The sequence below is a fragment of the Xenopus laevis genome, chromosome 8L (genome assembly GCF_017654675.1).
Source record: "Xenopus laevis strain J_2021 chromosome 8L, Xenopus_laevis_v10.1, whole genome shotgun sequence".
NCBI lineage: Eukaryota > Metazoa > Chordata > Amphibia > Anura > Pipidae > Xenopus > Xenopus laevis.
In genome coordinates this window covers 45,273,068-45,288,828 of record NC_054385.1, presented here as the reverse complement: position 1 = coordinate 45,288,828, position 15,761 = coordinate 45,273,068, and the positions used below count along the sequence as shown (strand labels likewise).

The window sequence follows — 15,761 nt, the reverse complement described above, 5'->3', positions numbered from 1 at the left end:
GAAGTGTATTTATCAATGGGTGAAAGTTAGAGTTTAGTATTTGATAAATAGGAATGAATAGAAAGTGGGTAAGTTTTTCTGTGTGAGCTCTAATTTCACACTTTTATAAATACCTAGTGAAAATATTTAAATAAAGATGAATTTTCTGTTTAAAGCCTTTTATTTATTTTTATGAATGTTTATTACATATGGGTGCCTTAGAGGGGTTATTTTAGTATGTTACAGCGTTACAATTCTAAGCAGCTTTTCAAATGGTCTTCATGATTTATTTTCTATCATTTTTTAATTATTTGCCTCCTTGTTCTGACTCTTTCCAGCTTTCAAATGGGGGCCACTGACCCCATCTAAAAAACAAAAGCTCTGTAAAGCTACAAATGTATTGTTAGTGCTACTTTTTATTACTCTTTTTTTATTCAGGCCCTCGCCTCTTCAAATTACATTACAAATATTTTTCCAAAACAGGGTGTAAGAGGGGTCTGCTCATTTCCATATACAGTATATAAACCTAAAAAAGCCATTATTTGACTCTTCTTTGTACTAGATTTGTATTTTGCATTTCTGCTTTTCAATTAACTGACTTAGCATCAAATATTAATAATTGTCATTTCACTACTGAATTTAGAGAATAACTCACTATGCTCATCGATAGAGATCCTTAGAGTTAACTTATATGTCAAAATATGAAGAAAGAACAAAGAGCAATACAGGTCTTTAATAAAGGGGTCTTTTTTTTTTTTTGCTAATTTTTTGTTTAAGCAAAATTACCTCTGTGTGTCATGTTGAAAAGCAAGCAAATTATAGTTAGAGATATAAAAAAATGTGTGTTAAATTTGACTTGTGAAACCAGAGGGAATTGTCCCAAGAATAGTTGAGATTTAAACATGTCTACAAAGTGTGTGACTGTGGAACAACCCCAGGAGAAATTGGGGCGTCCCTAACTCTCATTGTCATTAATTATGTCCCATTTCTTAAGGCAGAATGGGAAATTGTAGCTCTACTTCCCCAAAAGGTTCTACAGAAGCCAAGGTCTTTCAATTCCACAAGCAGTCCTGATGTGCAAGGCAAGAGCAACTTTCTACACACTACTTTTTACAAGTATTAATAAAATCATTTATTTATAAATCCCAAAGCATTTGCCTTTACACTTGACAACTGTGGAACTGGCATACATATTCTCATACAGGTATGGGACCTGTTATCCAGAATGCTCGGGACCTGGAGCTTTCTGGATAACGGATCTTTCCATAATTTGGATCTTTATGTACTAGAAAATCATAGAAACATTAAATAAACCCAATAGGTTGGTTTTGCTTCCAATAAGGATTAAATATATATATATATATATAAATATATCTAAGTTTGGATCAAGTACAAGGTACTGTCTTATTATTAAACAATTTTAATTGTTTGGATAAAATGGAGTCTATGGGGAAAATTAACTAACCTCCAAAAATTCACCAGCTACGGCTTCGCTCACAGCGCAAGACTTCGTCAGGCGTAGATTCGCCAGGACAACGCTAATTCACTAAAATCACTAAGTTGTGTCCAGAGTTGTGACGCTGAACACTGGTGAAGTTGCACTAGTGTTACTACACCAAGCAAAGGTCTGGCGCAAAAGAAGTAACGTTCAGTAAAATCCGCATCTTAGTGAATTTGCATAGTTACGTCCATTCACCAGAGTGCAAATTTGCCTGGCGTTAGGGAGCAAAGTACCGATAGAGTCTATCTCCTTTGCTAGCGAAGTTACGCCAGAGAACAAAGTTCCAAAATGACATCACGCTGGCGAATTTTCGCTAGCGTTAGTCACTTTGCCCTTTAGTAAATTTACCCCTATGGGAGATGGCCTTTCTGGATAACGGGTTTCTGGATAACAAATCCTATACTTGTAGCTGTGAAGTTCACTTAATCTGTTTACATGTAAACCTGTTCTTGCATATAGATATCATTGGATTTATTGCTCACTTGTCTTCCATCCCTTCAAGCCCCAAGTTCAGATCTATTCCTTGCCATCCTATATTAGAAGCCTTTATAAAAGTAGATTCTTTTAAAACATGTATACTGTACATACAAACTGGATACAGCTTCTCAAAAAAGGTTCCTGTTACTTTTTACATTTTAACCACATGGAATGTTGTGTTACTGTAGATCAGTCTCATCAATGGGGTAGACATGCAGATATATTAATTGGAAACCTATGTTCTTCATCACATCTCTGCTTTCCATCCCCACTTACGATTTATCCACCCTCTGAATTTCAACACGGTTTTAATATCTATACTTGCTTCGATTGCCAGGTCATGGTGTGCCGTTTAGACATCTCTTCTTTAAAATCATTTCCATTCAACTTTTTGAGCAGGTCTCTTGGGTTTCTCTGGTCACTTTCCATTGATGGTTTTGAATATTGCGAAGAAAGCTTTACAAAGAAGGTCCTTGATTCAGATGGCTAAATATAATCCCTCTAGAATACCATACCACTGTGCTCTCAGCTTTCTAAAAGTATGCTGCCCAAACTTCATTACAGATGCAGGAATATTCACCAATGAGAATTCTAGTTACCAATGTGCCAATCATCTTCCTGTCATCTAACATACATACATCATTGTACAAATGTTGCCTTACAGAATTAGAACTGTAAGCATAGGCAGGGAGGGAAACAATGTCGCTTCGTTGTTTGGTGCTAGTGAATCTGAATCTTGTTCATCAACACTGGGCTGTAACCCATAACAACCAGTCACTGTTTAACTTTTGCCAGCCAGATATGGGACCGGTTAACCATAATGCCCAGGATCTGATGTTTTCCAGATAACAGATGCGTAATTTTGAACTTCATACCTTAAGTCTACTAGAAAATCATGTAAACATTAAATAAACCAAACAGGCTGGGTTTGCTTCCAATAAGAATTGCTCATCCTTAATTATCCCTAGTTGGGACCAGGTAGAAGGTACTGTTTTATTATTAAAGAGAAAAAAGAAATCATTTTGGATTATTTGGATACAATTGAGTCTATAGGAGACATCCTTTCATATAACAGGGATCTGGATAACAGATCCCATACCTGTAGAACAAAAAAAAGCAAACATTTGATTGCCAACTTGCCATGGGTTCTATGTATGTTTAAATTGCATATATATTTTGTTTGGACATCATATAAATGGTGATACTTTTGTATGTCATTGCAATAACTTTAAATTAAAAAAAAAGTGTATATATATATATATATATATATATATATATATATATATATATATATATATATATATATATATATATATATATATATATAGACAGTTAAGAACTTGTGTGTGCCTAGGTCCCTGCGCTGGGTATGATTATATATATATATGTTTTCAAATATATTTGCCTCCTCTCAAACACTTTAGCCATTCAGCTAAATATACCTTGTTCTCTGCCTAAATGATCTGCTAACACTTCAAGTGATTTCTTTTGAACAAAAAGGACTAATGTAAGCTGTCTGTCTTAGAGAAAGCAAAGGCATATTTGCTGCACTTTAAATGTCTTTTGATCTACATTTCCACATGGGTTATTTCAGACCACAGTCAACCTTTTTATGCACAGCGCTCTATAGTCTGGCTGGAAAAAAAACAGCCTTTGTCAGGATTACTCTCAGGGAGCTCAAATCAAAGGCAAGATATTAGGTGATAAAATCAAAACGATGTTTAGGAAAGTTTCCTTCCCCATGGAGAGTGTTTATGTGCAGAGCAAACTATTCATATAGTCTGAGCATGTCGCTGAGCTTTGGGCGTCAGGACAAAATACAATGAACAACATCTCCCTGACGGGGCTTATAGAAATGCTTGTTAGAATACTTTGGACTTAAAATTTAATATATCTGTTGGAAAAAAAACAGAAAAAAGCAAACAGGCGAGGTGCTCTCAATGTCAACTGTCCTACCCTGGCCTAACTGGGGCCGCAAGAACGAATGTTTTCTTTATAAGATACTTTTTGAACTGCACCCTTGGCTTAAACAGCTTTGTGAATAGCCCACCTGTAATCCTTCAATCATATCTGTGATAGAAAGTTAATAAAAGGTCTGGAAGAAGTTGCTGGTGTCATTACCGGGGGGCTTTGTAGTAGACAAAGTATAACTCGTCATAAAGTTTTTTACTTTGTATTGCTTTGTGAAGCCACAGCCAGCATAGAGGAGCTATTATTCCATGACGCTCAGCCTGCTCATTTAACATAATTGGTATAACCCTTTCTCTACATCCTATCGTGGAGAGATCTGATCCAATCAGCAGGCCATTCTGAACAGTGTTCTACAGATTATTAAATAAAAGCAAAGCCATGATTAGCTGGTTATCACCTGTGTTAGTAAATGAGTCCATTGATCTCACTAGCACTTGTGTTAGGGAAGATGCAGCCATTGTGGACAAGATTTACTTGGATAATCATATAATTTTAACACCTCCTAACACTACAGCTTTTGTTTTCGGCATTGCCTTGTGCTCAATTTTTGTAGGTACCTACTGTATTTTGCCATAATGATTAATAGTTGGTGGGGTGTCTAGTATATAGGCAGGGTGCTACTACAGTACAGCAGGGTTCCAGCTGCTGAGTGTAATATTGGTAACAGGATGGAACAGTGCAGAGAGGGAATTGCCAAGGGGAGCCTGGCTGCATATTGTTTCACACAGACTCATGGATCTTTAATTATACAACGGAGTACAATTTAGTAAACATTTTAAGTATCCTTAGATGTAGAGATGAAGTACATTGCCAAACCCTTAACTAAAACCAAAGGTCCGATCCAGGTGGGCTGCACACTATATAATACAACATTCAGTAATAGATTTTGCTGTTAGGCACCTACCATGTAAAAGAATTCAGCTACAACTCTCCCTGCATAATTGAAAATATTAAGTAGGTCAGATTCCATCTTTATTGAAATATATGTTTAAAAATACATAACAAAATGAAAGTAACGGCACAGTAAGTCTTCCTCAATTGTTGTCCTGTACAGAGAATTACTCATGCCCTTTTTTTCTCCATTGTATGCCTGCATAACTTTGTATAAAGCTGGCCTAGCTTTTTTGTAGTGTATACATATCTTGGGGCAATTTTCCATATCAATGATCGCTTTTTTTTCTTGTTTGCCACACACTGTGTATTGTAATGAAACGCCAAAAAGCCTTCATATTCTATGCACAGAGAGCAGCCAGTGATAAAGGAAATGCTTGGCCATAATGCAGACAGCTCGAAAAGAAATGCAAAACTGGAGAAGGCAAAATCCTGTTTTAAGTCAGTTTCTCTTATCATATTTTTTTTTTCACTCCATTGAAATGAAGAAAAGGCCACGGCTCCTTTTCTATCAACTTGCAAATGTTTGGGCCTAGATTTACAAAGGTATATTTCATCCAGGTAAACAATACAGCACAGCATGGAAGATTAGGAAATTGGATTGGTGTACACTTGCTTACATTGTTACATACCAAAGAAGCTGGAAACCTTTATTAGCCCTTTATTTCACACACAAACACACACACACCACCTTCACTATACCTGTGGTTAAAAAGCAAAGTGAAAATATTTACTAAGAAATATTTGAATGCAGAAGAAACCTTATTGATTTGTATACTTCTGGTTGTATATGTGAGAGCTGGCATATTGGAACAGGTTTTTGCACCTGTATTTTACTAGCCTGGCCGGTAAAAAAGATGCTTCATGCCAAGTCAATGTCACCCCCTTGCTTAGTTTTTTTGAGCAGGGGTAAATCAGGGGGGGAGCTGAAAAAACTCTTGAAGTTACCAGGAAGAGCTTTTTGCCTCCTCCTGATAACGTGTGTGGCTCTGCTGCCTAAGGCAAGTTTCCCAGCTCTCCAAATTGTTCCCCTGAGTGGCAACCCTATACTGGAACCAGTAATATATCATCCAAAGACTCAATTCTCACCTATAGATTTCCTTGGGGTTTGCCCCTGAAAGCTTGGGCTGCTGTTATCTTCTTTTCACAAATGTTGTAAGGTTTAAAAGGTTAAAGTAGAAGGAAAGTTGTTTACCACTTGTTAGGCACCCCCAAGTGAATGTATTGACTTACCTGAAACCCCGGGCAGAAAACTGCCCCGGCCCGGGGTTATTCCAGCGAGCACCACGGAGCGATCCTCCTCTGTCTTCTTCTTTCTTTTTGCGGCTGCGCATGTGCATTAGAGTGAAAAGCTGAACTTTAGAAGTCGGCTTTTTCATTCTACTGTGCATGCAACTGCCCCAGGAAATTTGAAGAAAGAAGAAGCCCAAAGAGGAGCACTCTGTGGTGCTCACTGGTATAGCCCCCGGGCTGCTGTAGTTTTCTGCTGATAGGAGCACCAGCCCAGGGTTTCAGGTAAGTAAATACATTCACTTAGTGTTGCCTAACATTTTGCACCCCCAAGTGGTAAACAACTTTCCTTCTCCTTTAAGGAAAGTATAAATTACTGGGGGTGCCAATTTGTTAGGGAAATGCCAATGTCAAGGGAATACTGGAGAGGTGGCAACCCTATTCCTTTCAGTGCACAAGTGCACTACACTTAGTTCTTGGGTATCCCTTGCGATGGGTTGGGATCAGTGCACAAGCAGTACAGTAAGATACTATACTATACATACGGTGGTCCTGGACAGTCTCAAGGAATCGTGACTACTCCCATAGCAAGTACCACAGGCTGGGTAACAAGTACTTTTTTCAGTAGGAGTGCCTAACCAATGTCCCCTCCTTGTCCTGTTACTGCTTGGCTACCATAAAGCATAACTACAGCAGTGCACCTAATGGTGTAACAATAGAGGAAGAAGACTGCAGTAGGGGGGGGGCCTGAACTGCAGGGTCTACTTTCTCTACAGATGTAAAGAATACCCCCCCCCCCTCTTTCTCCTACTTGTGGATGGGAAGCAGGGGACACTAACAGGGGGCAGGTAGGAATCACTGTGTGCTCGCGCCTCACATTATTTTTCTTTTCGGAGGGTCCCATTGCCAAAAAATGCCAATGAGTGCACAAACAACTACCACAGACTTGACTGCATGCGTAGTATCATTTATTTTTTCGGGTATCTTTTTTATGTGTTGTGCTACTGAACACACGCAGCATGGCAGCGTGAAACAGCCCTGAAGAGAAGTCGACCTGGCATTGTATTGGGCTCATAGAAAAAAATAGTTTGCTCTAGTTCTGGGAAAGATACAAATTAAGACTGGGTTCTGTTATTTAGAACTTTACAATTCAGATTGGTGTCTCTGTATCCTATAAGCCCCTTGGGCTGAATGAACTGTAAAGTGAACGTACTGATTGATTATCCTCTGACAGAGTGAACAGAAAGAAATCTAAAGCTTTGGATGAAAGGCAAATAGATGCTAGGTGGCACTGTAGCTTCAGCCCTTTCATTGCCTTGTGATTTTCTCCACCTCCTGTCTCCACTTGTCCTGAAGTGTTTGGTTCCACAATGCACAATCCACATATTCTTTTTATTATTTATCTTCTGCACATCCGTCAGACAATACCTTAACCTCTCCATGCCCTGACTGCCCAAGGCAGTCTCAGAGAGTAGAGCTTTGCAAGGATTCTGCTAGCAGTAAGTGGTTAATAAGCTTTAGCTGAATAGGGTTAGGGATCCTTACTTAGAACTCAACAGCCTCCCGAGGGAAGATTGTGTCTTTTGGGCCCTGATGGAACATCTACTCAATATTTCATCAGCCATATCTTGCAAATGGCCACGTTCTGGTAAACAGTCAACATACTTTATTTTTTTCCCATTCACTGTTTAGGTAGATGACTCATTAAGATAAATACACAATGGAGCTGTGTTGCCACCTAAGCACTCTAACTAACACTCTAACTAACTGTTTTAATAATGATACACAACTCAGACTCTCTTATAATTCCAAGTATAGACATCGCTTTTGTCATCAACCTTATGATAAGACCAAAGGGAAATATTAAACTCAATGAAATAACATCTGCCAACATATATTTTATACATAGCAGAGTTAATCATGCACATTTTTTTTTTACAAAAAGATCATTTCTAGGTGTTCTTTTCTTGCAGTTTGGAATGCATTTACAATATCTAGGTTTATCCAGCAGCACAAAATGGAACCATTATCTACAAGGACACTGTGATGTGCAGAGTATATGACAACACTATGTGCAGGGTGATTATAAGGACTCATACAGGCCCAGACTGGCAATCTGTGGGTTTTAGGAAATACCATATGAGTAAGATTCCATAGATACTCACTTTTAAGTGGGCTGGTGGGGGCTGTTTGGCGCTATTTTGATTCCCAGTCCAGGCCTGGACTCAGACCTTTTTTTTCCATACCAAGACTTTTCTTTGTGGGGAAGGTTGGAACTCTTGAGTTAGGTTTTCTAGTTATATTAAATGAGACACTTTTCTTGTTTTTTTTTGAATAAAGAGAAGTATAACTCCTTTGGGCTGCTTGGGGGCAAGTTCTTGCTTTGATCACAAAAAACATCCATATTGATTGATTGATTGTTTCCCACTCCTTACCCCAACTCCTGACAAAGGTTGCAATTATTGGTTACTTTCGGCAATGCTGCTTTAATTCTATCTGCATAATCTAACCCAAGACATAATGTAGTGGTCATGACAGAAAATTCAATATGCCCCTAGCTTGGTGCCATCACTACATTGCTTCTTCTAAATGGTCATATCATATGAGCACATATGTCTAAAGTCAGTGTACATCTGTTTTCAGTAGTAACTATCAAGGCACATCAAAGAAATCCTGATGGTGTTAATTCAGAACGCTGGGTTATTATACATAGACCTGCCTATTCTAAATATTTATTAGAATAATTTTAGGTTCATTCAGATCTACTTTACCTACCGCTGACTAGATGTAAATGCTCAGTGCACCACCTCAGTGTGCAGAGAGCTTGATGACTGATGCATAGACCCCTGGCTCATTGAACCTTTGAGGATATGTAGAACCATGCTGGTGGAATTTGAGATGTAAGTTAGGGTATTGTGTGCAGGGCTGCTATAATTATAAAACTGATACATTGAGCCCTGCAATTATTTAGTGCTCTTGTACATAGGCATGTTGTTCATTTGACACAAGTTTGAGATGCAGGTTTGACCACACCCAAGCACATAAACTTAATGATTCCCATTTTAGACAAAAAGTATATTTAGCACAAGCCCTGTTCATCAGGTGTATAACTATAGAAGAAGCAGACCCTACAGCTGCAGGGGGACCCAGGAGGTATAAGGCCTCATGATGCCCTAAATCATATACAACCTCAAAAATATTGGTAAAACAGGTAAACAAACGTAAAAAGTAAAATACTTTACTGTGGGCCCGAGTAATATCTAGTTATCCCACTACTTTTCATTGAATTAATGTTGAAAAGTTGTGGTATATTGAGCCTTGTGCCCCACAAATAATAAAATAAGTCATGTCGTGTGTAGGCTTTACGTGCATTTTAAAATATATTATTTTATTTTAAACTTGACAACAAATTTATATTTACGTTTGCAGATTTATTATATGTAGGTAAGAGGAGGCAGCAGAGATACAATTATAGTTATTTTAACACTGACTGTTGCATACTGGATTTAACATTTCAGTATTAGCAGTGTATAGAGCGAAAGCTTGTTAGCAACTACACCACACTCACTCACAGTTGCACACACATGCCAAACACACAGACCTGCACACAGATTGCTATTTTTAAACAGCAGTAGCTCAGGACTAAACTGCTTGTCCCAGATCTGTTTCTCTGATTAGGACTTAAGGCTAAATAGGTCCCAGATTGTTTTCTGCTCTACCCTCAAACCAAAACTCCTCTCTCTCTCTCGATAGTAGATTGTGATGTTTACAGGGATTAAATGACATTTCACAGTGACAGAAAATAGGACAACAGCAATAATTATTATTGACACTTGGCTTTACTTTGCCACATGCTTATTTCCCAGGGCATAGGTCACAAACACATTAAAACCGGTTTTCTAAAGAAAATATAAACTGCCCCTATGTATAGAGCAACCATTACACTCAATTAGTAATACATACAATATTTTGTTTTTCCAATTACAGTTTAATATCAAAAATGCACTAATAACTCTACAGAGAGTGTATGTAATCATCATGGTCTACAAGCCCACTGACCACAACCTCCTATATCATTTCAAAGAACTCTCCTTTAGTGTCATAATTCCCTTAAAAGAGGCCAAATGGGTGGTAGGAGTGGGGCAGATTGTGGTCATTAGAGGCCAATGGCATGATTTAATGTCATAAAGCAATGCTGCTTGCATTTTGAGGTGAGAGGTATTGCTTTGTACTGAGGCATGTCAAGCAGTAAATGTGAAGTATGAACAGATCCTTCATAAGTTAAGCTATAGCCTCATGAGCTTCAGGGATTCTATTATATGAAAACCTGTGTTTTTACAAAATGCATCCGTTAATATCGCTCCTCCAGCAGATTTCTGCATTGAAATCCATTTTTGAAAAGAGCAAACAGATTTTTTTTAATATTTCATTTTAAAATTTGACTTGGGGCTAGACATGTTCTTCCAGGTGCCCTCAGCCATGTGACTTATGCTCTGATAAACTTTTATCACTCTTTAAGCTGTGGGCACACAGGCTGAAAGAAGCAATCTGCTCCTAGCTCCTGCTCCATTTATTTTCAGTTACAATGAGTAAGAGAAAAGAAAGTTTATCTGAAAGAAGTTTCATTGTGAAGTGTTGGCTCTTTCTGAAAGCACATGACCTGAGATGACATGACCACAATGGCCTGAAATGGCTGCTTACACACCAACATTACAACTTCAAATCTACATTTATTGGTTCAAGAAAAAAACCTTAAATGGTAGAATGCATTATTTGCAATAGTTTAATTTAGTAATTAAAAACAACACCATAAAAACCATGACAGAAGTCCTTTAACCATTTTCAGTAATGTTAAGATTTACTTCTGCATTTTGGCTTTTGGTAAGTGCTGCAGAAGAAATAGATGGGAGCACGAAGGCTGCATCAAGAAATACAGTATTGGACCTAAACATGATGGCTCTGCCTAGAATGCTTGGAGGCTTTAGGGAACCTAATTATCTATATGGATTTACTACTTTATGTCAAGTAAACTTAGCAGCTGGCAGACATATCATAGGCAGTTATACTGATTACTTAACATAAAAGTGACTAAAACCCTGTTAAAGCTTATAGATGACTTACAAACAAGTGCATCATGCTACATTCTTGCCAAAAAGCATCAATTTGGCCATCAGCATGAGTTGAAAAAAATGTCTCAAATTTACCACAATAATATTGAGGGATGATGGTAGCTGTATTTCTTTAACTGTTAGAAGGCTACATTCTGGGACTCCACTGGTAGAGACACCATGAATTGTCCAATTGTCACACACAGCCTCAACGTTTTCCCCTGATGTACCAAGTACATTCCTATGTGCCAGATCCTACTGACTTCATCCGAATCTCTCCATTATTATATCCCCTTATCATTCAGGTAATGTTACAGCTTATGGTGTAGTCTGTTCTCTTGTAGTCTACTTAGAGTAACCTGAAAATATAGCAGAACAACTTTAGTTATCTCTGATAGATGACTTATCACAACAAAGAAGTTCATGTAACTTGGACAGAAAACTTTTGTTTTTAGCCTTGTTAGCTAAGTTTTTTTAAGAAAGTTGTGCCCTTTTAAAGTTTTGTAAGTCTCTATTTTTATCCTTAAAGGCATCAGAAAGCGTGTATTAAGCCATTATGAGAACTCCAGCGCTACCCATGAAATCATACTGTGCTGTTAAGGTCTTAAAAGGACATTTCTCTTCATAATAAAACTAAATGCCATGCTACTAGTTCCCAGAGAAGGGCATAAATCACTTGCTATTTCATGCAAGTTTTTTTAAGTTCTCGCCTAAACCATGATAATAGCAATAAATAAATGTTGACTGAGTGCTGCACAGAAGTGAAGGATCTCCATAAAAGACAATAGTAAGATCATTTGTATCAAATGCATTGTAGGATCCAGATTAGATAGGATCCCACAATATTTAGATAATATTCAGTCAATTTCTGCCATTTTTTTACAGATAAAATGTAATTAATATAAATACACCCAAGGAGTCAAATCTATATTTATTGCAATATACTGTAGAAAATGCACTGATGATTTATACTTGTTCCTCATGCAAATCTAGAAAAACTGATGCACGGGATAAGAAGAGTTTATTTTAATACAGCCTTCCCCAGGCTGACATGATAAGAAAACAAATATTCTGGCAGAATTATGATTGGTCAAATACAGATGGAACATTTCTGTTAAGAATAAACATATGTTGTACAGGTCTATTTAATGTCATATATCAATGGAGCATGTCTCCCACCGATGTTATCATGTTATCAATGGAAGGTATGGAAAAGCAGCAGACACCCACAGTAGAGTAATAGAAGGTAGAGTAAGAACATTTTTTGCAAGGTTTTTTAACCCAGAGCAACCAATCATCAAGTAGAATTGAAAGCAAACATCTGATTGGCTGGTATTGGTTAATAGACATGTTGCAAATTTCCATTGCTAGTCTAAATAATGAGGTGGCCAACAAGTGGCTGATAACTTGTAAATTTCTTGCTACAATTTACTGATCATAGGAAGTAATGTCATAACAGGTACAAAGTTTTCCCCAGGTCTGGTAACTTCTTGCAAGTAGTTACCAGCATTCACTTTTTGAGATGAAATGCCTTTTTTCTCCATGTTTGTAAAGACCCTGAGATTAAATATGTTCAGACAGTAACTAAATATCTAACCCACCAAACAAATTCTGCACATGCTTAGCAATCACCCCACTACCCACAGAATCCTCTGTCTTTTGGTTTGGTGACTAATACTAGGTCATTAAGGCTTACAGAATAGGGGCATATTTATCAAGGGTCGAATTCCAAATTGAAAAAACGTCAAAATTCTAATTCAAAAAGACCAACTGAAATTAAGTCAAAGTTTTTTTCTGCCCGAATAGGTCAGTTTTTGATCAAATTGGCCGAATTTGAATCGTATGAATCGAAGGAATAGCGCATTCGATCAAATTCAATTCAACGTTTTTCCCCAAAAAAACTTAGACTTTTCAAAGTCCACCAGTTGATGGTTCTAGGAGGCCCCCATAGGCTAAAACAGCAATTCGGCAGGTTTTTGATGGCGAATGTTGTAGTCGAATTTTTAAAGAGACAGTTTATGATACATTTCAAATTTTTTACAAATTCAAATCGAATTTGGACTATTCCCTAGTCGAAGTACACAAAAAATAGCTCGAAATTAGAATTTTTTTCATTCGAAAATTCATCTCGGTCTTTGATAAATCTGCCCCATACTGTTTTGGCTACAATGCTGGACACACATCTGTGAATGTGAACCTGTATTCACTACACATTCATGAAGTCATTCGCAAGAGTGTGTCCCTAAGTTCTTATCTATATAGCACTTGCACTCAAGATATGGTGCAGTGAGCACCATATCAGAAGGCAAAGTCAGGCCCTTAGGGCAGGTGGTAAGGGCAGTTTCCTGATGTGGTCTGTGCCTCCTGATGCTCCCTTGCACATTTAATGATGCAGGTGAATGGAAGCCTATGTGCTTCTCACTGGCCATCAAAGAAATATAGAAAAAGTAGTAAATTCTTTATTTATACCATCATCTCTAAAGCCTTACACGTTTCATATCAAACGACACTTGTGGGCATATTTATGATTGCTTGAGCTTTTTGGCTTGAGCAGTCTTAAAAGAAACGAGCGTGAGATTCCTTGCTTGAGTTTCAGGCCAAAAAATCTTGGCAAGTTCCATAATTTTACCTAAACAGGCTTTTGGAATGAAGAAAAACAGTGACATCTAAAAGCTGCCAAAAACGTGAGCAATCTCAAACAGGCACCTTAAAGTGGACCTGTCACCTACACATAAAACGCTTCATAATGAAAGTCATTTACAAATGAAACACAAATTATTTTTATAATTAAAACATCCATACATGTTATTAATGTGTTTAAATATCTGAGCTGTCAATCAAATATAATCTGCCCTGCCTCTATGCCTGAGGCATAGAGGCGGGGCAGTCAATTACTTTCACTTTCCATTCAGCACTTACATATCACTGTTCTCCTCAAATTTCCCCTTCCCTCCACAGGCTCTATAATTATGTAGGGCACTGTGCATGGGCATTAGGTTCCCCATTCTGGTGCATATACAAGATTTTGGGGTGATAAGACAACTAGTCTTGATAACAATGTCCACAAAATGGCTCCTGCCTGCTTGCTGTGATAGTGTTATTCCAAGACTGAAGGAAACACAATTTAAATATTAAATATAGTGTAAGTAAAGTTTATTTTGCTCAACTAACATGGTAGAAAATACATTTGGACTATTTCTAAGGGTGAGAGGTCCACTTTAATTGTTGTCTTGATTAAGTACAAGGTACTCTTATTACTACAGAGAAAAAGGAAATTATTTAAAAAAAAATTTAATTATTGGAATAAAACAGAGTCTATTGGAGCTTTCTGAATAATATAACCATACCCTGTATATATACATACATATACATTAATATATATATATATATATATATATATATATATATATATATATATATATATATATATATATATATATATATATATATATATATATATATATATTTGCTACCTTCTCTGTAATTTAAGTATCTCCTGACAGACAGTTACACATCTGGTTTGCAGTCTGTTAATGCCAAGGGGACTGTATTAGCACACTCTTTCACTGCTTTTATCACTCCCTTTCTCTGATCAGGCAACTACTTTGATGCCAATTGCAAAAGTCTTGAACCATCCCTACAATCTGCGTCGTTCTAGTTTAGATTGACTTTATTTGAAGACCTGTTAAAGAAACGCCTGTGTTCAGCTGCCTCAATGTGGTTTTCTCTTTTATGTTACAGATAATCGCCAAGTTGCTTTGGAGAGGTCGCGGTCCAGGCATCATGGGAAAATGTTAGCTGTGTGATACTCCATAAACCAAGAAAACTAAAGAACTTGACAGGTCTCCCTTCTACCAAGAAACAAGAACACAGAAGAGCAGGCAAAGACCTATTGGAATAGAAATTGCATCAAGTGAAACTAGGGAATTGATAGATATATGTAATTTATTCAAAACTTGTTAGAGCTGCCATTTGTAGGAGTAAAGGAGTTCATATATATGAATAAAAAAAAAATATATATATAACCTAGCTAACAGTATTAGATGTGTAAAATTTGACTCGTTACTCATGTGTCACTAAACTGTCTTAATCACAAAGAATGTAACAATGGCTTATTACAATGCAAAAGTTACCAGCATAAAGGCAAGGAAATGCTAATTGTAGGGCACCATACTTTTTGTAACCACTATAAAATGTTAAAAGAAAAAAAAAAATCACATGACAAGCAAATATTGCACACGTGAAACGATCTTCGTTTATACTATTTTGGATTTTATTTTAATATATATTGCTAGATTCTTTATTCTGACTATAGTCACACATAGTTTTAAAGGAAAAGTTATGCTTGAAGGCATGTTGCCACACACTATGTGAAAGAACGTATTGTAACATTCACAGGCATGAATGTAAATGGGTCTTTTTTATTGTTTTATTATTTTTTTCTGCGGGTTATGGGATGCTTTTTCCCTTCACTGCTTTTTCTGCTATCTCAATAAATCGTTACAAAGTGCATTTTACAACATACCCTGTCTAATTACAAAAGGTTATTATGATGCAAGTATGAAATGCCCCACTCACTATGCACTCAGCAACAAAAGCACAGA

The 15,761-nt window shown here is 37.1% G+C and overlaps 1 protein-coding gene and 1 long non-coding RNA gene across 4 annotated transcripts in view; one reads left to right on the top strand and one right to left on the bottom strand.

Moving 5' to 3' along the window:
• diaph2.L (diaphanous related formin 2 L homeolog) overlaps positions 1-15,669 on the top strand; it is a 774,648-nt gene extending 758,979 nt beyond the window's left edge. For all 3 annotated transcript variants that reach the window (XM_041572752.1, XM_041572751.1, XM_018229885.2), the window contains one exon: positions 14,899-15,669. In XM_041572752.1, the coding sequence (XP_041428686.1) occupies positions 14,899-14,963 (65 nt within the window). In that variant the 3' untranslated portion in view covers positions 14,964-15,669. The remainder of the gene's footprint in view (positions 1-14,898) is intronic.
• LOC108698413 overlaps positions 1-15,761 on the bottom strand; it is a 69,225-nt gene that overhangs the window by 20,720 nt on the left and 32,744 nt on the right. The window lies entirely within an intron of this gene.